Below are 26,326 nucleotides of genomic sequence, written 5' to 3' on the forward strand. Positions count from 1 at the left end.
CAGTGTTTGACTTTGCTGCACTGGGTGGGTGGACCCAAGTTTGTTTCGGTAACACAAGAAGTTGATGAAATCATTAACTGAGACTGGGAAACAAACTGGAGGGGGAGAATGAGTGGGCTGATGGGCTCATCAGATCAGACGGGCATCTGTCCTGCTGACTCAGGGTGGGGGACGGTGGCACCCCTGAGTCCCTACTGTAGGCAAGAACTAGTCACCCCTAAACCTTCTCTATCGGATTCCCCAAACGGCCTGGGATGGGCAGAGATTATAGTCCCCATTTTACAGATCAGGAAACCGAGGCTCGGTGCCATCCCAGGGCGTTCCGGGAGCCAGTCACGGAGAGAGAGTCAAACATGAGCCCGGAAGCCCATCGCAGCACCGGGTTAAGTGCTCAGGCCGGGGTCAGTTTTCCCATCTGACAGAGGCCATCTGCGGCTCATAGGGGCCTGGGCTCCCTCTTCTCCGTCCGAACACTTGGGATGGATGTGAAGGTGGAGTTCGTTCTGGCAGGCACCCCGGCCCTTGCGGGCCCTCGGTACTAGACGCCAGCTCCAAGTCAGCCGCGGCCCGCCCTCGGGGAGCTGAACCCACGCCCTGGCCCTATCCCTCGCGGTGCAGCCAGCCCTTGGGAGGCTGCCCACCGGGATGCACCCAACCGCAGGCACATAGGCTGGGAAGGAGGGAGACAGAAGGCCCGACCGAGTCGGTAAAGGTTGTGGGTGCCGCTAGGGGCCCCAAACCCCCCCTTCAACATCCGGGCTGGAACCAGACCTCTCCTCTGAGCTGCAACCCGCGGCGCCAGTGCGCATGCGCGCACCGAGCCCTCGGCCCGCCCTCTCCGTCCCACGGGAGACCACGCCTCCGGCTCGCCACGGGCGAATGGGCAGAGGCCGTGGGCGGGGCGGGGCGGAGCCGGGCCCGGCTGGCCGAACCCGGGGAATGAGAGCGCCAGCCCCCGCCCTAGGCCAGTCCCAGCTGGATCTCGGGCCAGAACCCGAGGCCGCTACGCGGGGCGCCTGCAGCCTCCGCTCCAGCTCCCGCGCCGTGCCCTGCATCCCGGGAACCCGGCTGGACCCGCGGTGGCGCGGCCGGTAGGAGGCGCGCGGAGGGAGGCGTGTGCTTCTGTGTGTCTGTGTGTGTGTTTCGGGGGGGCGTGTGCGGATGCAGCGCGAGCCACTGCGTTCTTCGGTACCACGAATCGGTGGAGGGGGCTGCATCTCCCGCGGCCCCGGGGGGAAGGAAGTGAGCGCTGGCTGCGGGGCGGGGTCCTGGACTATCCGCCTGGGCTCCCTGGGCTCGTCCCCACCCCCACCCCCGGCGAGGAGTCTTTTTTTCACCTCCCTCTGGGTGTCTCTGAGTCGTTTTCCTAGTGCGGACGCGCTGGAAGCGCCTAACACCCGGGGCTAGACTGTCCCTTCCTCTCATCTTCCTTACAGTTCCCCTCTTCTGTTCCCTCCTTAACCCCCTCTTTTATCCCTGCTATCCACCAACCCCTTCTGGGTACTACCCCACCCAGGCTTGGGAAAGGGGCAGGGCCGAGGCTCCTGCTGCCCCAGCCTATCCGCTTCTTGGCACTCCTCCCTGGTTGAATGGGGGCTTTTCTCTTTGACTGCAGGGCGGGCGCACACGTGTGTGTGTGTGTGTGTGTGTGTGTTTGTGTGTGTTGCGGGAGTGTGTATTGCGGGAGTGTGGGAGAGTGGTCTGGGAGGGAATAGATCTTTGATTTCTCAGACCTCAGAGTTCCCACCTCTGTTCCTCTGGGTTGGGGGGGGTCTCAGAAGACTGGCCTAGGGACCGGAGGTGAAGTAGGACCAAAGATCATTAACAGGTGCGACGTTCTCTCTCCCAGTCATTTCATATGGTGGGATTCATCCCCAAGTTCCATACAGATGAGCAGAGTGGGGCACAGAGAGACAAAGTCAGCTGCCCTCTCAGGGCTGCTGAGCCAGAATTTGAACCCGGGTCCACCTGGCTCTCATCCCAGAGTCTCCTCCCTGCACCCGTGGTTTGGAGAGAAAAGTACTGAGGGCGACTATCCCAGGACTCAGGGGAAAGAGAAATCTGGGCAGACTTCTTGGAAGAGAGGGGCTTAAGGGTGAGACTCAGCCAACTCGATGAGTCTGAGGCCTGCTGGAGGAACCAGTGTGTTCCACAAGGATTGACACCTCCCAGGGTCCTCGGGCTGGTCCTTGCTCCTGTCCCCAGGGTCCGGCAGTGGGGTGGTCTGGCTGCCTTTGGGATGCGGTGGTCTGGCTGCCTTTGCCTCCTGGGCAGGGTGTGGTGGGCCCCCGCTGCTGCTGCAGGCCAGGCCAGGCTAGTTGCTAGCGCACAGAGGCAGGGTCTTTGCCCTGAGGAGCCTCCCTTCTGACAAGACAGGCAGTGGGTCCACAGATAAGGCCCTGCCCAGAGTTGTACCCAGTGCTGGAAGCACAAGACAGGGACTGTTGGGTGCCTAGAAGTTGGGGATGAGTTCACTTGCAGATTCGTTGGGGCTGGGTCTCAAAGAAGTCCACTAAGCAGAAAAGAAAAGGCAGGGCATCGCAGCCCCAAGGAACAGCATGAGTAAAGTCCTGGCAGTGTGAAAATGAATGCTGGTGGGGTGGATTGTGGATGAGATAGGTCAGATGTGTGTCCAAGAAGGGTCACCTTTGGCTGTGTAGTGGGTGGGCTTCTGTCGAGGCCTGTAAGGAGGAGGTCAAAGCAGGGAGAGGGCCCTCCCTTCTGCTCTCCTCTGCTCCCCACCCAGGGTTAGCCTTGGCAGGGGAGGAGGGGCCCTGATAAAGGTTCCCAGAGCAGGGGTGCTGGGGGCAGGAGGTGCCCAGAGGCTACACAGGGCCCCAGTACTAGGGGAAGGTAGGTGGGGCTGCCCCTGTGAGATGGGGACCACCATTGCGGGTGGGGCAGGTTGGGAGTAAATTGACAAGTGGACTATTGGACAGGTTGGTTGTGAGATGCCTGTGGGTTTTTGTGGGTTACATCTGGGACACTGCTCCCAGGCCAGCACTGTCTCTGCCTGCTTTCCTGGCAGGCTCTCAGATCAGCCCTGGAGTCCTGGTCCCAAACAGGAGGCCTCTTGCACCCTCAGTGGGTATCCTCTCCTACCTGCAGGGCCTAAATCATGTGTCTGATCTTTCTCTTGGCTGAGACCATCTCTGTACCTTCCTACTTGCCTATGACCTTGAGGCGGAGAACTTCCCTTTTCTGTCTCAGTTTTCTTATGTGCGGAATGGGGATAAATGTTGCCTATTCACAGGGACTGGGGGAAGATGAAGATGAACTTAGATCATGTCACTGAACGCATCTTTCTAAGTACATGGTGTCTGATAGCCATTATTACTAATAGCAGCTGGCAATCAGCATCACTTAGTTCCCTCCCTGGGGATGAGGGGCTGACTTTGGGAGAAGAAGGGTGGAAGCAAACAGGCCTCTCCTATTGAAGTGGAAGCCTCTCTTGGATTTAGTGGGTGAGGGGACTGCTTACGGGAGTGGTCTCTATCTGCCTGACCAAGTCCCCTGGCTTCCCCTGAAAGCTTCTAGCGCCTGAGGAGAGGCAAGGGCTGAGCAGCCGGGAGCACCCTAGAGTACAGCATGTGAAGGTTGAACAGAAAGCCCAGCAGCGGGCCCTTGGCTCCCCCAGCTGCAACGAGCAGGATCTGCAACACCCCCCACCCCTCCCCAGCAGCCTCCTGGGCAGCTGGCAGCAGTCTCTCTGCAGCTGGGCTTTTCACCCACCCTGTCTCTGTCCCCATCTATTCAAGTGTTTTGAGTGCCTTCAGAGCCCCTCCCAGGCACCCCTTGAGTGCCCTCAGAGAGCTCTTCTGCCTCTCCATCCCTGGTCCCTACTCAAAACTTTACTGGGCTCACCATGGTCCTGAGAGTTGGGCTTCCTGCTGCACACTCTGAGCCCTCCTCCGGGCTGGTGGAGATGCCCTGGGATTGCCTTGCTTCAGTGCAGGCAGAGCTGCTCACTTGCCTGTGGCCTCGGGCCTTGCCTTTCCCTGCTCACCCAAGGCAAAGGGGCCAGGTCCCTTTGCGGTTGGAATCTGGATGTCTTAGGAGGCCAGCCTCAGGCTTGGAAGGGGAAGCTGTGGACAATGTGTGCTTACCCGCAAGGGCCTGGGTTACTGCTCCCCATTCTGGTTGTTTGCACGTGTGCTTCCAGGGACCTGAGCTTTCGCAGGGATAGGGGTCTGGGTTGGCGACAGCTGAGGCTGCAGTGGCCTGTGGGTTTTTGCTGTGGTTTTCTCCCACAGTGGCCATGTGGGAGAAGGGGCTGGTGACCGGAGCACACCAAAGCCCATCCACTGGTCCCCAGCTGCCCTTCACTGTCAGGATGTGCCCTGCGGGATGGTGGACAGAAGGCTGGGAGCCCATTGGCTTGACCCACCTGCCTTGCCCGGCCAGCCCCTGCTCAGCCAGTACCCTCTGCTGCTGTATAACTTCTGCTAGTCGGAGTGAGGTGAGACCCAAGTGATATGTTACTCACAGCAGGAACTAAGGAACTGGCGTGGGGTCACTTTGTTGTACAGCGGAGCAACTCAAGGTGTAGGAACTTCATTCCCCTCATGGGCTTCTCCGGGCAGGAGAGGCGGGTGGGGCCCCGTGACCCCCCCGACTCCCATTAGCTATTCTTCAGGAACAGCATCGTTCAAGAGCATATTCCTTTCCTATCGCTGTTGTGACAAATTGCCACACTTGGTGACTGAAAGCAACACAGATATACGCTCTTACAGTTTTGGAGGTGAGAAGTCCCCCATGAGTCTAATGGGGCTAAAATCCAGGCTGGCTTCTTCTGTGGGATCCTGGGGAGAGTCCGTTCCCCGCCTCTTCCAGCCTCGGGTGGCTGCTGGCGTTCCTGCTGGCAACATTGCCCCAGTCTCTGCTTCTGTCTCACTGCTCTTTCCTCTTCTGGGCAGATCCCCTCCACCTCCCTCTTGTAGGGACACTTGTGATTACATTCAGGGCCCACCCAGATAAGCCAAGATCGTCTCCTCGTCTCAAAGTCCTTAATCACATCTGCAGAGTCCCTTGTGCCATACAAGGTGTCATTCACAGGTTTAGGGATCCGGCTGGGAGTATCTTTGGGGCCATCATTCAGCCCACCCCAGGAGCTGACTGCAGCACCACTGCAGGCACCATTCCCAGCTCCCGCCGCCACCCCAGTGCCCACCGAGGCTGGCTTCCCCAGTCACAGTCCTGTTACCCAGGAGGTCACTCACAATGTCTGTCTCCCCTCCAGCCTGGGAGCCTTGGAGGCTGGGCGCTGCTGTAGCCCTGGCCCCAGTGTCCAGCCTGAGCCCCTGGTAGCCAGAGTTCAGGGATGTTTGGAGGAAGGGCATCCCTGGCATGGCTGCATGGGTGGCCCCAGTGTCTGGACCCTGCCTGCATTTGACAGCGTGCTGGGCCTTTCAGGGTGGAGTGCAGCTCATTTCAGACATTCACACAAGAAGCCCAGTGCTTTGCAGGGTCATTTGATGCTCACCATCACCCTACAAGGGGATGGGGCTGGGGGTCCCACTTTACAGTTGAGAATACCAAGGCCTATTACGGCCAAGTCCTGTCTGGTATGTAGGGTCAGGTGAACAGGCTGGGCCAGTAGAGCAGAAAATACATTTATTTTACAGATGAGAATTCTGAAGCACAAAGAGGTTAACTGCTTTGCTCCTCGCTGGCCTCAGTCTTCCCATCTGAAGATGGGTTTGTGGACAGGATGTTGCCCAGCCTGACATCTTGGGGCTCTGGTTCGCCCTCTGCCTGGGTATGGGGAGCAGGCGTTGGCATTCTAGGCTGCCATAGTTAGGAATAGGAAGTGACTTAGAGCAGTGCAGGGGGCCTGGAAGTGCTGCTCGCCCAGAGACATGGTCTGCCATTGCAGGAGGGGATAAGCCCCCTGGCACCTCAGGAAGAACCCTAGCTAAACCCCAGAGCTCCGGCCTGCCTGCTGCGGACCTGCCCCTGTGTGGGTCTCCTTTCCATCCCCATGGCCAAGGCCACACCATGCTGGGCCCTGCTTCTCTCTCAGGGGCCTGTCTATAGCCTGGCCTCCCCACCTACATCCTGGGCCTCCTTTCCCTTTGACCTTCTCATACATCATCGCACCCCCTCTCGTGCCTGAGTTCTTAGCCTGGCTTTCAGGGCCAGCCGCAACCCAGCTGTGGCAATTTTTCTCTACTTCCTCTTCCCTCTCCCCTGCACTCTGTCCTCCAGACCTGCCTAAATGATTTCTTCCTCCAGAAAAATCTTTCCTCCCCCAAACCTTCCACCTTCTCCATCTCTTGAAATCCCAATCTACCCTTTGAGATCCCACTTGGAGGCTACTTCCTCCATGCAGCCGTCCCTGCCTGGTGTGAACAAATCCTCCCTGGGAGAGCAGGTCTCCCTGCCTTGTACCGAGGTCTCTGCTTCTCGCCTTCACCAGGCCGACCTCTAGGACAGATTCCCATCTCACTCCTCACTGCCCTTTGGTCAGGCACAGGGAAGGTGTGTGAGTAAAGCTGGAACGGGGGACACACCTGAACAGGACACCCAGGGCTGGAGAGTGGGTCACTGCCCGAGGGAGGGGTGGTGGGCAGGCCGAGCAGGACTTTGACATGGGACAGGTTCGTGCCTCTGCCCTGAATGTCTTCTTTCCCCTCAGAGCCTCTGTCTCCCATTTGTGTAATGAGAACAGCACAGCTCCTTTCTGAGGTTGTGCAGGAGCTTGCGCTGAGGAATGGCACACTTCAGTTTCCCAAAGTGGGAAGTGGGCACTGTCTCCCCAGTCTTCACATCTTGAGTCTTGGAGACAGGTCTCGGGACTCGAGTCTAGGACTGCCTGTGCAGGAAGTGGAGAAAAGGGCTGTCCTGGTGAGAAACCCGCCAGACTGGAAAATAGTGTGTAGTGTTCCCCTCCCTGCCACTCAATGGCTAGAGCCTGTGGCCAGACAGGGCAGGGGCTTGCCTGGGCTCACACAGCACAGTGAGGCAGATGTGGCTTCAGTGACCTGATCAAGTCCCATTTTGTTAGGTTGTCTCCCCTGTGGGGACTGAGCGAGCACACAGCCCCCACCCCACCCCGGGTGAGAGAGAATGTCCTGCACAGGGACACCCAGCTGCATCTGCCGCTCTCAGTACTTTCTTTGCAGGACCTGGTGCTGGACTGGGAGCCCCGAGGTAGGGTGGCCACCGCACTGGGTTGCCTGGGACTATGGGTTTCCCGGATGCGGTTCTTTCAGTGTTCAAACTGTGGTGAGCTGTTCACCCGAGACTGGGCCTGGGGCTGCCCCCTGCCCAGCAGTTTCCACCTCCACAAGTGTGGCCAGGTCCTTGGCTTCTTCCTGTCCTGCCCAAGGCCTGCAGGAACCCCTGACCTGGAACACCCTTTCAGAAGCTCCTCTCCCCTGGCCACTTGCTTACAGATGCTGTTTACAACAGTGGCTCCTGCTGTTCCTACACTCCCTCCTGCTCACAGCACCCTGGGCAGGAGCCCATTACCAGATGAACAGCTGCAGGGTGAGGGCTGTGACTCAGTCACGATCACACAGAGCCAGGCCTGCAGCCAGCACAGCCCTCACATGCACCACCGGGGGACATCACGGCTGCAGGACCACCATTCCCCCAGGACCAGCTGGAGACCCCATGCCCTGTACACGCTTGACCCTGCCCACAAGGCCCTCTGTGTCTCCTAGCAGGGGAGCGGCCTGGTGGGATTTATGTTAGAAAGATCACTCAGCAGCCGGGTGGAGAATGGATTGTACACAGAAACGATAAGGGAAGAGGAGGGGAGAAGAAAGACAGGATTTCCCAGCCCTGGTGCCAGCTCGCCTGGTGGTGGCTGGAGTGACTCACTGGGCCTGGTTGCCTTGGCTCTGGCACCAGAACCCAGGAGCCCGGAGCTCTGGGTGGCCCAGGGGCTGAGAGCCTGAGGTGGCTCTGAGCCTGGCTGTCCCTCCACAGCACATTCTCCCTCCCCACCCTGCCATCCATTCCTCAGCACATGGCACGTCAGAGAGACAGGGGCCTGGGAGGTCACAGTACACCCACGAAAGGACAGAGACACACGCTTTAAGCATCTTATTAGGTGGTGACTTAGGGAGCACATGGAGGATGGGGTATGGGATAGAAGGGGATAAATACATTAACAGAATCAAAACCACAAATAACCAGGCAGCCACCAAATGGAGTTTCTGCCCTTTCCAGTCCCCTCTGGCTTCTGGCCCTCCTTGCTATGGCTCAAGCCAGGGCATTTCCAGTCCTGGGTCACTGCATCAGCATCTGACCTTTAGTCTTGCCCCTGGCTCCCCTGTGCCTCAGTAAGTGCCATTGCCCCTCTGCCTGGCATCCCCAGCCCTGCAGAGCTGGTCCTGCCAACTCCCCCCCAGGCTCCACCCACCCCGTGCCCTCCCACCTTTTCCCTCTCCCTGTGCCGCATCCTGCCCTGCTATGCCCTTGCTGATTCTGGCCTATCCTTCGGGCCCTGCTCAGGCTCCATCTCAGAAGGCCACCACCGTTTCCCCCAGCCCCTTCCTCATCAGCCAGCTCAGCGTCAGCCCAGATCGGGCATCAGGAAAGATGTGCAGGTTGGAATTGACTGTGTCCCCTGAATGATGAAGCCCCAGCTGTTCAGCCCTCCCCTGTTCATATGGCAAAGGGCAGTGGTGGGGGGGGGGTGTCTTCCCTTGAGAGGGGAGAAGAGGTTGAGGAAGGGAGGTAGGGGAAAGGGGCTTTGATTGGCAGGGAATGGGTGAGGGTGTCACTGGCTCCTTCGGCCGGCACTGGGTGATACCCACTCTGCCAGGCACCAGTGTGGGGTATGGGGCAGTGGGGCACAGGAGAAGGACCCCCAGTAGGCATTCCTGTGTTTTTCCTTCACCCCCACCACTGGCTGGCCACCAGAAAGAGTTGAGGCTCTCTCCCACTTGGCCCTGGAACCCAGCCCCTCCACGTCCACATGTGAGCCTGCCAGTCCAAGTCCTGTGGACGTTCTTATGGTGTATCTGGTCTAGTCTTGTCCTTTTCCAGTCTGTTTTCCATGTGGCAGCCAGATGGGGCTCCCTGAGACAGCCATGACCAAGTCCTTCCCCTGCTCAGCACCGTTCCACACTCCCCATCACCTTAGGATGAAGCCAGACTCCTGCACCTGGCATCCTGGGGCCTCTGGTGGGATCCTCTGCAGCCTCATCCATGATCCCTGTCCCACACCCCTTCCCTCCCCTTTTTTTCTGAGCACGATGCCACCCTCCTCAGGGCTGAAAACTTCCCCCTAGGAATGGTCTCTGGCTGGCGTCTCCCCTTCTCAGGTGCAGAGGAAACCTTGCAGGTGTGTGCTTGGTTTGGGTGTTGGGGTGCCACACACCTGTAGGAACTTCTTGTGGACTGCTCCAAGTGTTGAGACACTCTGAGTATCAAGCCCGCAAGTGTCCTGAGAGCTAGAGGAGGAGGCTGAGATCAGAGAAGTGGAGGCTCGCAGAAGGTCACACAGCCTGCGTGTGACAAAGTCTAGTGCTCGGACCCAGCCTGGGGCACTTTCCCACTCTGCCTCCCTTCCCCCTAGGTCAGCCCCCCTGGGTATGTGGTGTCCAGCTGGACAGGACTACAGCTGTGAAGGGTCCTGATCTGCTGGGACCTGGGTCACCACATTCAGCCAGTCCTTTTGTTTACCGTTTTACTGAAGTGTATTAACTGATCTACAGATAGGTGCATAGGTCATAAGTATAGAGTTCAGTGGATTTGCACAGGGACCACACCCATGTAAACACCACCCAGATCAAGAAGTAGTTTTACCAGAACCCCAGAAGCTCTCTCACACCCCTTCCAGTCTCTACCCCCAAGATAGCCAAGTCCTGCTTTCTGTTCACTGTAGATGAATTTTGCTGGCTTTGCTTGTCTAAAAAAAAATAGATCTTTTTAACAGATAAAAATTGTATATGTTTATCATGTACAACGTAATATTTTGAAATGCGTATACATTGTGGAATGGCTAAATCAAGTTAATTATCACACGCATTACCTCACATACTTTTTTGTCCTGAGAACACTCAAAATCTGCTCTCGGCCAGGAGTGGTGGCTCATGCCTGGAATCCCAGCACTTTGGGAGGCCGAGGCAGGCAGATCAGGAGCTTGAGGAGGTCAGGAGCTTGAGACCAGCCTGGCCAACATGGTGAAACCCCATCTCTACTAAAACTACAAAAATTATCCGGGTCTGGTGGTGGGCACCTGTAATCCCAGCTGCTTGGGAGGCTGAGGCAGGTGAATCGCTTGAATCCGTTAGAGGGAGGTTGCAGTGAGCCGAGATTGCACTACTGCACTCCAGCCTGGGCAACAGAGTGAGACTCCAAAAAACCAAAAGTCTACTTCTAGCAATCTTCAAGAGTATAATCTATTGCTATTAATTATGGTCACCATGTTGCAATCAATCTTTTGAACTTATAGATCTCTTGAACTTACTCCTCTTAATCTAACTGAAATTTTGTGTCCTTTGACATCTCTGCAACCTCCCTCCCCACCCTCACCCCTCAGTCCCTGTTAACCACCCTTCTGCTTTCTGCTTCTATGAGTTCAACTTTTAAAAAATTCCACATATGAGTAAGATCATGTGGGATTTGTCTTTCTGTGTCTGGCTTATTTCACTTAGCATATTGTCTTCCAGGTTTATCCATGTCACAAGTGATGAGATTTCCTTATTTTTATAGCTGAATTAGATTACATTGTATGTATATACCACATTTTCTTTACCCATTCATCCATTGATGGACTCTTAGGTTAATTCCGTATCTTGGCTACTGTGAATAGTGCTGCAGTGAGCATGGGAGTGCAGATATGTCTTCAGCATACTGACTTCATTTCCTTTGGATTTATACCCAGTAGTGGGATTGCTGGATCATATGGTAGTTTCATTTTTAATTTTTTGAGAAACCTCTGTACTGTTTTCCATAATGGCTGTACTAATTTACATTCCCACCAACACTGTACAAGGGTTTCCTTTTCTCCATATCCTCGCCCACACTTACCTTTTGTCTTTTTTATAAAAGATGTATCTTTTGTAAAAAGATTTAAGTCAGGCACAGTGAGTGGCTCATGCCTGTAATCCCAGCACTTTGAGAGGCCAAGGCAGGTGAATCACCTGAGGTCAGGAGTTCAAGACCAGCCTGGCCAAATGGTGAAACGCCATCTCTACTAAAAATACAAAAATTAGCCAGGCATGGTGGCACATGCCTGTAATCCCAGCTACTTGGGACGCTGAGGCAGGAGAATGACTTGAACCTGGGAAGGAGAGGTTGCAGTCAGCCGAGATTGCGCCACTGCACTCCAGCCTGGGCGGCAGAGCGAGACTCCGTATCAAAAAAAAAAATTTTTTTTTAAAGTCTTTTTTATAAAAGACATATCTTTTGTCATTTTTTTGGTAAGATATCATACTTTTGTGTTTTTTATAAAAGCCAAAAGGTGGGAGGTGGTATTTCATTGTGGTTTTGATTTTCATTTCCCTAATGATTAGTGATGTTGAGATTTTTAATTTTTTTTTTTTTTTTTTGAGACAGTTTCACTCTTGTTTCCCAGGCTGGAGTGCAGTGGTGTGATCTCAGCTCACTGCAACCTCCACCTCCTGGGTTCAAGCAATTCTCCTGCCTCAGCCTCCTGAGTAGCTGGGTGCCCGCCTGGCTAATTTTTTGTATTTTTAGTAGAGATGGGGTTTCGCCATGTTGAGCAGGCTGGTCTTGAACTCCTGACCTTAGGTGATCCACCTGCCTCGGCCTCCCAAAGTGCTGGGATTACAGGCATGAGCCACTGCACCCAGCCAACGTTGAGCATTTTTTTCATATGCCTATTGACCATTTGTATGTCTTCTTTAGAGAAATGTCTATTCAGATCATTTGCCCATTTTAAAATCAGATCATTAGGGTTTTTTTGCTATTGAGTTGCTTGAATTTCTTATCTATTCTGGATATTAACTCTTGTCAGATGCCTAGTTTGCAAACTTTTATCCCATTCTGCAGGTTGTCTCTTCGTTCTGTTGTTTTCTTTGTTGTAGAGAAACTTTTTTAGCTTTATGTAATCCCCTTTGTCTATTTTTGCTTTTGTTGTCTGTGCTTTTGGGGTCATATCTAAAATATCATTGCCCAGACCAATGTCATAACAGCTTTTCCCATGTTTTCTTCTAGTGGTGTCATAATTTCAGGTCTTATTTTTAAGTCTTTAGTCCATTTGAGTCCATGTTTGCATACGATGAGAGATAGGGAAACTTTTATTCTTCTGCATGTGGATATCCGGTTTTCTCAACACCAATTATTGGAGAGACTGTCCTTTCCGCTTTGTGTGTCCTTGGTACTTTTGTCGAAAATTAATTGACAAATTAAATGTGTGGATTCATTTCTGAGCTTTCTATTCTGTTCCATTGGTCTTTTGTCTGTTTTTGTGCCAGTACCATGTGGTTGGTTTTGGTTACTATAGCTTTGTAGTATACTTTGAAGTCAGGGAGTGTGATGCCTCAAGCTTTGTTCTTTTTGTTTAAGATTGCTTTGGCTATTCAGGGTCTTTTGTGATTCTGTATGAATTTTAAGGATTGTTTTTTATTTCTGCAAAAAATGTCATTGGAATTTTGATAGGGGATTGCATTGAATCTGTAGATTGTTTTGGGTAGAATGGACATTTTAACAATACTAATTCTTATCTACATGTACAGAATCTTTCCATTTATTTGTGTTCAATTTCTTTCATCAGTGTTTGATAGTTTTCAGTGTACAAGTCTTTTACCTTCTTGGTTATATTTATTCCTAAGCATTTCTTTTTTCCATGGTAACTATTGTAAATGGGATTGTTTTCTTAACTCTTTTGAATAGTGTGTTGTTAGTATATAAAAATGCTACTGATTTCTGTGTATTCCTTCTATACCTGTTTTGTTTAGAATTTTTGTCATGAAAGAATGCTGAATCTTGTCAAATGTGTTTTTTTTAATTCAGTGAGATGATCTTATGTTTTTTTGCCCTTCGTTCTGTTAGTATTGTGTATCATGTTTATTGATTTGCATATATTGAACCATCCATGCATCCTTGATATAAATCTTACTTGATCATGGTGAATGATCCTTTTAATGTGCTTTTGAATTATTTGCCTTATTATTATTATTATTTTTCCTAGAGATTGGGTCTTGCTATCCTCCTGAGGCTCTTGAGTAGCTGGGACTACAGGCATGCACCATCACACCCAGCTTGTTTGTTAGTATTTTGTTGAAGGTTTTGCATCTATGTTCATAAGGCATATTGGCCTGTAATTTTCTTTTCTTGTAGTGTCTTTATCTGGTTTTGGTAATGGGGTAATGCTGGCCCTGCTTTTCTATTTTACTTAAGTAGAATCATGTAATATTGCTTCTTTTGCTTAATATGCTTGTAAGATCCATCCATGGGGTTGTGTGCAACAACATTTTTCATTTTCATTATTGTTTACTATTCTATTATATGAATATACAAGAACTTATTGATCCATTCTTTTGTTAATGAACATTTAGCTTGTTTCTCATTTTCAGCTCTAACAAATACTACTGCAATAGACATTCTTGTACATGGTTTTTGCTGAATATGTGCATCCATTTCTATTGGACATATTCTTAGAATTACTAGATTACGATATTATATGAACACATGATTATATTATTTCTTCAGGTTTTCTAGATATAGTCAAATGGTTTTGCAAAGTGATTATACCAATTTATCCTCCTACCACCAATGCATAAGAGCTCTACTTGGGACTGTGTGTGTGTGTGTCTGCGTGTGTTTCACTTTCGTCATTCTAATGGGGCATAGCGGTATCTCATTGTGGTTTTAATTTGCATTTCCTTAATGATTAGTGAAGTTGAGCACTTTTTCTTCCCTTTTTAGGCCATTTGGGTATACTGTTTTTCTCATGTTCTTTCCTAAAACCATTATTGTTTTACTTTTCAATTAGATTTGAAATCTATCTGGAATAAGTTTTGTATACGGTTTGAGGTAGGGGTAAGATGACTATTTTTCCTTATGGATAGCCAGTTGACCCAGCACCATTTATTGAAAAGATAAATCCTTTCCCTAGTGCATTGTGGCAGCTCTTTTGTCATATATCAGGTGTCCTTATACTTGTGGCTTATTTTTGAACTTTATATTCTGTTCCACTGGTCTGTGAGACAGTACCCCATAAGCTTTGTGATCAGCCTTGTTACTTAGTGTAAGTCCTCCAGCTTGTTGTCTTCAAATGGCTCTGCTTATTCTGGGCCCTTTGTGGCTTTGAGGCCCGTGGTGGCTTTGAGGCCCTCTTGCTTCTGGGCTTGGGCTCAGCTGTATCCTTGGTTCTTATCATACCCCTGGGGCTGATGCTGACTCCATGACCCCGTCTCTCAGAGGCTCAGAGGGGTAAGTGACTTGCCCCTCCACATAGCTCTGGACCCTGGCCTTGGCTTCTGCCTCAAGGACAAATTCCTTGGTGTTCCCATCTACAAAATGGCTTAGGTGGTCCAGGGAAGGCTCACGGGTATCAGGCCACTGGAAGATGAGGCCTTATTCTATTCCTGTACACAAGCCATGGCTGTCCTGCCACCTCAGAGGGTCCAGGAACAGCAGACTAGGCCACACAGCCTCGGAAGAGAGTACCAACCATGTCCCAGGTGAAGGGACAGACTAAGCTTCCCTAAGGCAGGCCTAGGACACAGATACCACTTTCTTTTGTCGTCATCTGTCACCTTAGAGATGGAACCCCAATGTAGGGCTCAGAGGAGGCTTGCTGGATTGACAGCTCATAGGGAGTATCCCACCTTGCCCCAAGGACACACAAGCAGCTAAATTGATGCAGATTGGAGATGCAAACTCAAATCTGAACTGACCTGCCAGAAGTCTGGGTTCCGGTGAAGTCCGGTGAGCACCCCCAGCCCCCCTCATTCTGATCCAACTCAGAACTTCCACTCTTACGGTACCACAGAGCCTCGCTGTACAGGGCGGGTCTGACTCACCGCTCCATATGCCACAGGAGGAGGAGGGCTGATATCATGTGGAGCCTTCCCCTGGAGATGAATGACCAGCTAAGCCGTTTTGTAGAATGGGAACATCCCAGGAACTTGTCCAGAGTCTGCAGCATCTTATGCAGATCTCAAGCCTCCAGACTTCGTTTCACTAGGCATTCCCAAAGCAGGGCCCAGTTAGCACTGTGTATCAATTTTGAGGGGGTGCGCCTGGATGGTGTAATAAAGATAGTCTTTTCGTACCTTCTGAAGCACTGCGCATGAACTGTTTCCTTTGACATACTTCCATTTGGCCTTGTGCCTGTTGGGCCACACATAGACCAACTCAGACAGGAACCCCAAGTTGTGGTAGCCCCCCCAGGCCTGGCAATGGGGTCTGGACACATCGTGGGTAGCCCAGGAGTCGAACTGCCATGTTCGACATTTTGTCAGTCCTCAGGGCACAGAGCATTGAAAGAGATACAGAGTGCTGTCTTGCTCTGCATGGTGGCTGGTATTATTTGGCTCCTCACGTGGCCCAGAGCTCCTGGCACAATTGTCTCTTCCAGACAAGGGCCATGCAGAACCAGTGAGGTGATGCGGCACTGCTCAGGGCCAGCGGGGGCCGGGCTGAGTCTCAGGAGCTGGAGAAGGGCCGGGCTGCAGCAGAATGTGCTAGGCATTACCGCACTAGATATGGGGATGTCGGGCACCGGCTGGCACAACAGCTATCAGGGAGGAGAGGAGAGGAGAGGCCAGGCTGCGCCCAGGGTGAAGGGGTGGGCCCTGCTGCAGCAAGACCTGAGTGCGTGCTGTGATTGTGGAAAAACTGATTCCCTTGGGAGCCTCGCCACTCTCTGAGCCTTTTTCTCTTCTTGAAGGGGGAATTCCACCTACACTCACGTTTATTGGTTCATGCAACACAGCTACTCAGTCCCTAGAAGCCTCACCATGGACCCCTGGGGATAGAGAGAGGAGCTGGACATGGCCCCTGCCCGGGAGGAGGCATGAGGATAGCATGGGGAGGCAGACAAGTCATGTGCAGATGGGGTACAGTGTTAAGCCTGTCCCAGGCCGGCACCAGCATGCCAGCAGGAAACACTGTGTGCAGAGGCCCTGAGGAACAGTTTTGTGAGAGCTGCAGGAGCTCCAAGCCCTGGAGCTTCAGCCCAGAGGTGGAGAATGGTGGGGATGAAACTGACAGGAGGAGGGAAGAGTCAGGCGCACAGGGCAAGCTGGGAAGGCTCAGGTGGTCCTGCTTGGCCCAAACAGCTGAAACACCCAGGGGAGACAGGAAGTGCTGCAGGCCTAAGCTCACGGCCTCAGAAAGAAAAAGGCCTGGGTGGAGCAAGCTTAGCCTGCCTTGTGTCTCTCTAGTGGCCTTCAGTGCTCTACCTGGAGCTAGCAGAGGACAGCTGGCACCTATGGGGGTATATGGCCCCATAGATAAACTGGGAGGTGACCTTGAGGCAAGATGGAAGGGTGCAGAGGGCAGTCTGCAAGGGCTGGGTGGCCAGAAGAACCTCACAATAAGTAAGGCCAAGTCGCCTGGAGGCGGTAAGGACTGGAGGAATGGGGCAATGGATCAGACCCCTCAGCCAGCCAGGCCTGGGCCGCCTGTGCAGCTTCCATATGGCCTAGCTGAGCTCTCCTTCGTGGCCTCTGGCCTCCCTTCCGTCCTCCCCAGGAGTGGAACCCTCCCAACAGGCGGTGGCCCCATTCCTGGGCCTGGAGAACACCAGACCCTCTTTCTCTACCAGCCTGGCTGTCGTGACACTGGGTGAGCTTGCTCCCCATCTCTGGGCCCTCTAGGCTCAGAAACACTGGAATTGCAAGGAGCTAATTCTGGGCTCCTGCTTTCAGCTTCCTCTGATCTAATTCTTTTAGCTTAAATTGCTTCCTGAGCTGACGCCTGCCGGAACCCGTCTGGTGCTAATGATGCTCCTTCGTGTGACCTGTGCACAGGAAGCCTGAAGCCAGGAGCTGGCTCTGTGGGCTCTCTCTCTCTCCCTAGGCCTCCAAGGCAGGAGTCATGGGTGGGAAGGGGGCAGGGCTGCTGGCGCTCCCTGGGGCAGAGGGCAGCAGAGAAGTTAAGTGGTTGGCTCAGGCTCACATCACTGCCCCAGTACGGATATGGGGCTAGGGAAGGTGAAATGGCTTCAGGTGCAGAGCAGGGGAACAATTGCGTCAAGCTCCCCTTGGCAGGTGGGAGTAGGACAGTGGGCCCCTCGCCCTCCCTTCTGTCCATCCGTGCCCAGTGCTCACTGCCGTACTCGCCTCTTCCACTTCCTGTCTCTCCCCTTCCCTATTTCCCTCCACGTGAGGCTCCCAGTGAGCCACAGACTCAGCATGGTGACTGTGGGGAGACCTGAGCGAATGAGAGGCTTTAGGGTCACACAGGCCAAGGCGGGTGGTACTGAAGTCGGAGGATTCCTGGGTCCCTGTCCAGACGCCAGGTTTCCAGGGAGCTGTAGGGGCAGGTCACCTCACCTCACTGCCTCAGTTGTATTTTGTGAAGCTGGACAGCCGTATGTGCCACCGGCACTGTTGGCAGGCAGTACACAGGGCACATCTGCCAGGGAAAAGGGGCGTCTCTTGGGGACACCGGGTGTCTCGGCTCTTCCCTCTCAACTCCTCTCCCCACTGGTGTGGCTTGGCGGGCTCCTCAGCCTTCATTAATGGTTCACTCCTTCCAGAGAGGTCGCAGTAGCGCTGCATAGTTTCCCAGTCGCTGAGCCGGATAACGGGCTCAGAGAGTTCACATGACCTGTCTGGTGTCACCCATAGCAGGACGGCAGGTGCCGCCGGGGCTCACTCATGTCGGTCTTCTCTCAGATAATCGCCCCCACAGCCAACCCACCCTATGTCCTGGTTTCGTCAGGGCTGGGCATGGAAATGTGGCCTTTACCCCCAAAGGGTTGCACTGATTACCACTGGCAGGCCCCAGGAAGAGGAGAATCGGGTGCTTTGGGCTGCACTGCAGCCCAAGGATGGAGTTTTGATGGGATGGGGTGGGAGGGGTCATAAATGGGTGGTCACTCAGGCGCTTGGCCGTCTGAGCATCTCTGGGCCACACTGATATGCTGAGTCCCTTTTTACCAGCACATGTTCCTTGCCTTGCCCTGCCCCCTGCCTGGGCCCTCTACCCCTACCAGGGCCCCTAGGAATGTAGGGAGGGGTTAAGGAGCCATGGCCTGCTCCCCACGGAAATTGGAGGCATCTATCCGAGCGTGCTGTGAGAAAGCAGCATGGGTGGCGGGGAGGCACTGGAGGAGAAATGAATGAATGATGCTGAGAGGGTACCTGGGGCAAGGTTTTCCACAGGCCACCAGGCAGAAAATGTTGCCGCTTCTCTAGGTAGGATGGGAGGGAAACCCGGAGGCAACAACGCTGCATTTCCTGTGGGAGGGCACACCAGCAGGAGCTGCCATAGGCTGGCCGCACTGGTCTGATTCTGTCTGGGGAGGGTACTATGGAAGGCTGGTCAAAGGAAGGCAGCAGAGGTGAGGTGCCAGTTCTGGGCCAGGCCTGAGCTCTGAGTGGCCTGCGGCCCAATGGATATTGCCTCTGAGCTTCAGAAACGAGAGGAATCCAGTCTGTGAAGTCAGGCTGCTTGTCCCGCTCTGCCTATATACCAGCTTGTGCACCTTGGATAGGCATCCATGCCTCTCTTGAGCCTTCCTATTGCCTGTTACTATGGGGGCTGGAATGAATGTCCCAATTTCACAGGGCCACCAGCAGGACCAGGGACTCCAACGAGTGACGGTCTTCTTGCCTTCCTGTCCAGGTGTTCCCCCTCCCTCCTGAGGCAGCAACCACCATGTTCTCCGTGCGTGAGAAGCCCTATGAGGACAGAACTACTCGGCCCTGAGGGCGCCTGCTGCACTGAGCAGGAAGGTGCTTCTTCAGAGGACCCCCTCTTCCCTGCCACTGACGACTCGCTCTACTATTAAGGGCACGCCAGGGCCACTGTCAGGTGAGAAGCGGCCCAAGGTCAGTGTCTGGTCCCAGCTGGAGCTGGGTGAGCAGGCCTAGGCCCACCCACACGGCTGGGTCTGCAGGGACATTGGAGTGGCGGTAGGAGGCATCCTTAGCCCCAGGCTGCTGAGAAAGTGAGGGTGCTGAAATGGTGAGATTTGATCTGGATGGGGAGCTCGGAGAATGGGCTGTAATCCTGTGCCCACCACTGGATTGGTTGAGGCCCAGCCAGGCCTTCATCCCTCTCAGGGCTTCCACTTCCTCACAGGAAAATGGGGCAGTAACCTCAGCCCCACTGAGGGTCATTTTGGAATAAAATGGGGTGATGTGGATATGACCGTTTTAGTAAAATGTAGACTGACATCCAAATGTAAGGAATTTGCTTTCCTGATTGCTATCATCATGATTTTGAAATAGTCATTTGGGGTAGAAATGAAAAGTATTTATTATGGTGATTAATCAATAATAATAATAGTAAAAAAAAATAGTAGTACCTACTTCATAGGGTGGTTGTGAGAATTAAAAGAGGTAATGCATGCCAAATTCCACACACAGTCTGGCAGCCAGTACGGGACCATGGATATTGATAATGATGAACAGGTGGCATCTCTCCGACCGCTCCTCTTGGTCCCTGAGGCTAGAGTGTGTTACACAGAAATGTTTGGCCTTGTGGTGTGATTTCATCCCCATGAACCCCGATTCCTGGGTGTGAGGGTGGGCTGGGGAGGGGTTCGCTGCTTGTCTGTGGGTCCTGCAGAGTGGGGTCCCTGGTGGCCTGGTGGAGGGGAAGCGGCTGGAAGTTACTGCGCAGGCCCCTCCCTGGCCTCCAGGGCTGTGCTGGTGACACTGTGAGGGCCATCCCCTCACAGAGCAGGAGACCATGCTGTCTCAAGGATGCTCAGGGCCGGAGGAGGCTGTGACTCCCACAGCCCAGTAATCAGAGGAGGCGTCTTGGAGGTGAAGGGTGATGAGGCTTTTGCCCAAAGGGCTGGGTGGGAAAAGGCAGAGGGAATAGAAACTCACAGGTCAGAGCCCCTTAGGCTCCTGTGGGCCTGCGGAGGGCCGTGCCCAGGATGGCAGATCTGGGGCCAAGATGCTCAACCTTGCTCTGTGGGTAGTGAGGTCCCTCTAAGGCAAAGGCTTTCAGCAGCCTGTGATAGGGTCAGATTTGCATTTTCCAAAGTTCCCTGTGATCCTCTGGGCTTTTGGGAAAATGAAATGTAGTTTTCTAGTTTCCCTCTCAGGCTATGATCTCGAGTCCCTTCTGACTGAAAATACCCTGTAGATGTCCTTGGACTGGGACTTTTGAGAGGCAGAGAAACTGAGGCCAAGAGAGGAAGGTGCGTGTCCTAGATCCCCATGAGCTGCTAGCAGGGGTAGGTGAGGACCCAGGAGCCCTGCCTCCTTGCGTCCCACCTTCCTGACACCAGATAAAGGGCCCCTGGTGCCCTTGACCTCAGTCCCAAGAGCTGTAACAGACCCTCTGGCCCTGTACTGACTCTCTGGAAGGCCCAGGAGCCTCCTGGCCTGGCCACAAGAGTTCTGCCTCTCGGGACCCCTCTCCCACGCCTTCCTCTCTTCCTTTGTCAAGTAGGTGGGGAGGGAGCTGGCCTCAAAGGGTCTTTGTGAGGCCTTGGCTGCGGCGGGGAGGGCTGGGCACTCGAGGTCTTCACCCTCCTCCCACTCCATCGCCTGGCTGCCCCATCCTGACTCCCTCCTGCCCTCTGGCCATTGCCCGGATGGACTGGAAAGAGGCTGGTGAGGCCTGGCGCGAGCAGGCTGGGCCTGCCTGGGTGAAAGGAGGAGACGCCAGGTTGGTCCACTTGGTACTCTCCCGCTGCATGAACCAGGGGAGTCAGCTGCCCTTTCTGAGCCCCTTTCCTTGCGGGTTCAGGAGCCTTGCCACACCTCCTCCTCTCGTTGCCTTCCTTGCTGGCTCACTCAGTGTCCTGCCCTTTCTAGACACGCAGAGCTGCCCTGTCCTGGATGTGGGGGCAGGTGGCAGAGAACATATGGTGGCTGGTGTCCAGAGAACTGTGTGAGTGGAGCCCATGGGGCAGCATCGATAGGGACTCAGACCAGGCTGGGGTGGATGGTCCATGGCACTGCCTGGATTTCCTAAACCGTGTGTGTAGGCACTGCCTACTGGCTGGCAACAGGCCTGCGGGACAGGCAGCCTCTGTCCCACTAATGGGATGGGAGGTTTGTGGAGCAGGAAGTCAAGCAGGCTTGGCTCAGCAGTGAGGCAGGCCCAGCCCAGTGGGTTATTAGTAATGCCCAGCTGCTCACCAGTGAGAGGGAACTTTGGCCTCAGACAGCCTTGTTTTAATGAAGTCTTACCTGTGACTGCCTGTTTACAAATGGGAAGCCGTGCTGCATGCATGCCAGTCCATCCCCTCCAGCTTCTTCTCTGAGTTGGTCCTTTTTTTTCCAGACGGAGTCTTGCTCTGTCGCCCAGGCTGGAGTGCAGTGGCGCAATCTCGTCTCACTGCAAGCTCCGCCTCCCAGATTCACGCCATTCTCCTGCCTCAGCCTCCTGAGTAGCTGGGACTACAGGTGCCTGCCACTATGCCCGGCTAATTTTTTGTATTTTTATTAGAGACGGGGTTTCACCATGTTAGCCAGGATGGTCTCGATCTCCTGACCTTTTGATCCATCCGCCTCGGCCTCCCAAAGTGCTGGGATTACAGGCGTGAGCCACTGCGCCTGGCTGAGTTGGTCCTTATAGTGGCTGCTCTGTTCTTGGAGGATCTCCTCAACCAGGCTCCCAGCCTCCCTGCCTCTCAGATGGAATGCCAAGGCTAGTTTTTGAGCCAGAATGAACTTGACTACAGCCTTGGCCCTACCTCACTAGAAGTGTGACCTTGAACAAGTCACTCCTACTTGGGCCTCAGTTTCCTCATCTGTAATTGGGAAAGGATAATTCTTGCTGGTCGCAGTTTCTGGAAACTGAAATGACTTGAGATATTTGTGGTGTCATACACATGGGAGACAGGTGACAAACTGGTTCCCCTCTCTTGCTTGTCTTCTACTTGGCAACCCTGTGTTGGAGACCTAGAACCACTCTGGCTGAGACATCCCATCTCCTATTGACTCTGCAGGTAGGACCAGGCCTTGTCCTCTTGGGTGCTGACCTGGGCACTTGCCTTGAACCCATACCCTTTGCCCACAGGCTCGCTATGTTTTTGTTCTTTCCAGTACAGTGGTCATTCACTGGCCCCTCACAGGCCTGGCTGAGGAGATGCGTGGAGAATGGGGACTGTCCCCAGGCCTGGGAGCTCAGGGTGTCCTTTTTCCTCACTCAGGGCTAGGGCCCTCGTAGGCGGCCTCCTGTCACCACTGTGGGGGCAGCATCCCCTCATCCAGTGCGCTGTCTCTCCCACGTCTGTGTATGAGCCTGGAGGGCCTTTGGTGGAATGCAGAGGGGACGAGGGGTGGGGGTCCAATGAACAGACGCCAGTTTGGAACCTCCGGAATTCCCCCGGGGCAGTCTCGGGGGCCCCAGCCCCAGCCCAGTCCCTGGGACTCTTGTCCATCAAGCCATTTCCTGGAGATGGCCCTACTCCTGGGCTCCCTGAACATAAGGCCTTTTCATGCCACAAAACAGGCAGTTTGCAGCAAGGCCTGGCAGCACGGGGAGGCGGAGGCAACTGCCCAGGAATGACCCCCTTCTGGGCATGTGCTCAGAGATGGGGTTCAGTGGGGTCAGGGAGAGCTTTCAGAGGCCTTGAAGGGTGGGGACCGCCATGGAGGAGAAGGAGGTAGAGCTGGGGGAGGGCAAGTCTTCTGCAGAGGGGATGGGCCATAGGCTACAGCTCCCTTTCCAGTTCCAGATGGAAGTCCCACGTCCCTCCTGGACCTGTTTCCCACTGTCTAGTTCATTCCCTCTGTGATCCTAGATTCCAGGCGGGAGGTGACTGGGGTAAAGCTGGATGGACAAAGAATGGGGGAGGAGGACAGACGTGGAGGGAGCCTCTGCAGGTACAGCCCAGGTGCCATGGATCCAGTCTGCTGCCTTGCCTTGCTTTGTACACCAGGACTAGAAACCGGAATTTCTTGTTGTGCCACAAAGGGAGAAGGGAGGTGGGCTAGGCTGTGGCCTGTCAGGTGAAGCTGGTCTTAACTGGCTGGGAGGGGCTGAGCAGGGGAGCGGTGACTGCAGGTGCAGAAGGCTGTCCTAGAGCTGTGTTGACTGGAGAAATGGTCAACCTCCAGCCCTCAGGGGCAGCCCCTGTACAGCCCAATCCTGTGCACCGCTTTGTCCCCCCTCCCTCCCAGGGACCTGTCCGCAGCCCCAGTGGAACCTGCCAAGCTTTGCTAAGCGTGGAAGTTGGCAAAGTCAGGCCTGGGCCCTGCTTAGGCGCTCACAGGCTGGTGATGGGGACCCTAAGGAAACCCAGCGAGTATGCACAAGGATGGAAGGGAGCACAGGTGGTTGGGCACCTGAGGACTGCTTTGGAGGCAGCGTCTGCCTCAGTACACTTCGGGTCCCCATTTCCCTCCTGAACCTTCCTGCTTATCAGCACTCTCCATGCCTGCTCTGCCAGCATCACTGCCTCCAGGCAGCTTCCTCTGATTTATCTCTGGCTCCTGTTGTCACAGCCCTGCTCACATGGAGGTTCAGGGCCTGGCTCCTTCTCAAGGTCCCTGCCTGTGGGCAGAGACCTCCCCTCACTTACTCTATGACCTATGTCCAGCCAGTGGCCCAGGAAAAGTGGAAGGACAAACACTGGACTTGAGAAGCCTGGCCCCATGGTGGCAGGGGTGAGGGCCTGGGCATCCCCAACCCCTTGGTCTCACTGCTATCTAGTGAGACACCCCCTAATCTGGGTTAGGACAGGTGCAGGGTGACAGGTGAAGGAAGGATGGCTTTGTTACCCATAAAACCTAGCCCACCTGAGACCAGCCTGGACAACATGGTGAAACCCTGTCTCTACTAAAAATAGAAAAATCAGCTGGGTGTGGTGGCAGGCGCCTATAATCCCAGCTACTCTAGAGGCTGAGGCAGGAGAATTGTTTGAACCCAGGAGGCGGAGGTTGCAGTGAGCCAAGATTGCGCCATTGCATTCCAGCCTGGGCGACAGGGTGAGACTTCATCTAAAAAACAAACCAACCAACCAGCCTAGTCCCCCTGGAGACTGCAGCCAGACCGCCTGAATTTGAATCTCAGTTCACCTCTTCTTGTGTGGCCCTGGGCAAGTGACTTAATCTTTCTGTGCCTTGGTTTCCTCATCCGTAAAAAGGGGATGCCAACTGTGCCCACTCACAGGGTTGTTTTGCACGGTGCCTGCCACATAGCAGGTGCCCAGACATCATGAGATATTTCTTCTATTGTTCCTTTACAGGTGCCCCAAGGTGGCCCCTGGATTCCAGAGCAGACTCCAGGTGCCACCAACCTCAAGTGGCTTCTCTTGGTGAGAGCTGGTGACCCTGAGCCTCTCCTGGCAGTGGGAACATGCCTGGCTGCCTTCTGCTCTGTCTGCTCCTTCCCAGGCTGCACGATTGCCCCCAGGTCCCTGCTCTTCCACAGCAAGTCAGGGTGATGGAATCTGGGAATCGCGACTCCCAAGCTCCGTCTGTCTCTCAAGGACTGGAGAAGTGTCTGGGGCCAGAGCCCTGTTCTGGGGCCCAGATCTGGTTGGATCTGCACCTCAGGTCTGCCCCAGCTGTGGTGCTCAGTGTGGGGAGACCCTGGTTGGGAGCCCAGCAGACCTAGGGCGTCCCATCGGATTGGCCCACTTACTTGCCTTGTTACCTTGGACATCACTGCCCTGTCCTGGGCTCACCCTCCTCCTCTGTGGGATGGGGCAGTCGTGTGTCTGTCTTAGGACACTGGCTGGGAGGATCTAAAGTGGAGGGACACCTGAGTCACTTCCTGCCATAGACCCTGGTGATGGCAGGTGGTAGCTGTTTCTCTTCCCAGGGATGTGGCTGGGGTCCTCCGTATGTGGAAGCCCCTCTCCCTTCCCCATCTTGCCTGCCCTCCTGGCCTCAGGGAACAGAAGCTAAGTCATAGCTCCCTCTGGCTCAGAGGATGGGCTGGTTGTGGGGTGTGGGCCAGGGCTGGGAGGGAAGATAGGAGGGCAGCAGGGAGGGGAGGCGAGTCCCTTCTTCCTGCCTGTGCTTCCTGAGGGGGTGCCCTTGGGGATGGATGAGAGCAAGTGGCCTCACTGGGTTTCCTAGACCTGTGCTCTGCAGAAGCCGCTGTGCAGGTTGGCCCTGGGGCACCCTGTGGTGCCATCTGGAAGGAGGGGCCAGGTCTCAGGAGCTGCTCATGCCCTTGGGGGCATTCTAGCCTTTTCTCTGACCCTCTAAAACTCTGGTTCTTCTGGGCAGAGGTGACAGCAGGGTCCCCATCTTGGTGGGAACTAGGGGCCCTCTGCCCCATTTTCTCTTGCCACTGCTCTGCTCCGCGATCTGTAGAGTCCCTACATAGCCCTGTAGGGATGGTCATTTATCTCGTCTGCACGGGTGAGGCCCAAAGTTGCACAGCCAGTAGACAGGGAGCAGACATTCAAGTTCTGTCTTCCTGCCTCTTCCGCCCTCTGCTGGCCACCTGTGGTAGGATCGCAGAAGCTCTTGGGATGTAACTAGTTCAGGAGTGCCTGTTGGAGTGGAGGCAGGCAGAGGGCTGCTGCCATCTGCCCATGCTGTGTGGCCAGGGCATGGTATTCAACCTCCCTGGGCCTCAGTTTCCTTATCTGTAAAAGGGAACTATTGCCCACCTCTCAGTGCCATGGTGAGGATGGATTGTGGTGCTAGCAGGATGCCTGGTGCATGAAAGGCATGTCTCAGTGTTTGCCTGTCCCCACCCTCCTCGGTACCCACAACCCCTGGGGAGCAGTGGCTTCCTCAGCTCAGTGAGGCAATGGGAGAGGAGGAGGGGCCTACTCTGTTCTCTGGGCCAGGGCTAGGGATCAGGCCAGGCCCCACCACTGAGGCTCAGGCCTTGGCGTGGGATGATTACAGCTGCGGGAACACAGGGTGAGCTGACCCTTCCTGGTTGCATCTCTTGGTGCTGGAGCCACCCATGGTGGTTTGGGCATAGCTTCCTAGCACCTGAACATTGAAGGAGACTTCCATTCGCTTTGGGTCAGGCCCTGGGCTTGGTACTTTACATACACTGATTTCTCCTCGCAAAGTAGAAATTATTGGCCATGCACATTGGCTCAAGCCTGTCATCCCAGAACTTTGGGAGGCTGAGGTGGGACGATTGCTTGAGCTCAGGAGTTTGAGACCAGCTTGGGCAACATAGTGAGACCTCATCTCTACAAAAAATTTAAGAGTTAGCTGATTGTGGTGGTGTGGACCTACAGTCCCAGTTATTCATGAGGCTTAAGCCAGAGGATCACTTGAGCCTAGGAGGTTGAGGCTGCAGTGAGCTGTGATTGTGACTGCACTCCAGTTTG

At 54.3% G+C, this 26,326-nt stretch overlaps 1 protein-coding gene across 1 annotated transcript in view; it reads left to right on the top strand.

The window, feature by feature from the left end:
- Nucleotides 1-940: 940 nt before the first annotated feature.
- The window catches only part of CAPN5 (calpain 5), a 57,188-nt gene continuing 31,802 nt past the window's right edge, over nt 941-26,326 (top strand). The window contains 5 exon segments of the mRNA XM_017893578.1: nt 941-1,091; nt 18,727-18,790; nt 18,793-18,845; nt 18,848-18,889; nt 18,891-18,932. Of these exon segments, the coding sequence (XP_017749067.1) occupies nt 18,760-18,790; nt 18,793-18,845; nt 18,848-18,889; nt 18,891-18,932 (168 nt within the window). The 5' untranslated portion in view covers nt 941-1,091; nt 18,727-18,759.

This window comes from Rhinopithecus bieti, unplaced genomic scaffold (genome assembly GCF_001698545.2).
Source record: "Rhinopithecus bieti isolate Rb0 unplaced genomic scaffold, ASM169854v2 scaffold_23868, whole genome shotgun sequence".
Classification (NCBI taxonomy): Eukaryota; Metazoa; Chordata; class Mammalia; order Primates; family Cercopithecidae; genus Rhinopithecus; species Rhinopithecus bieti.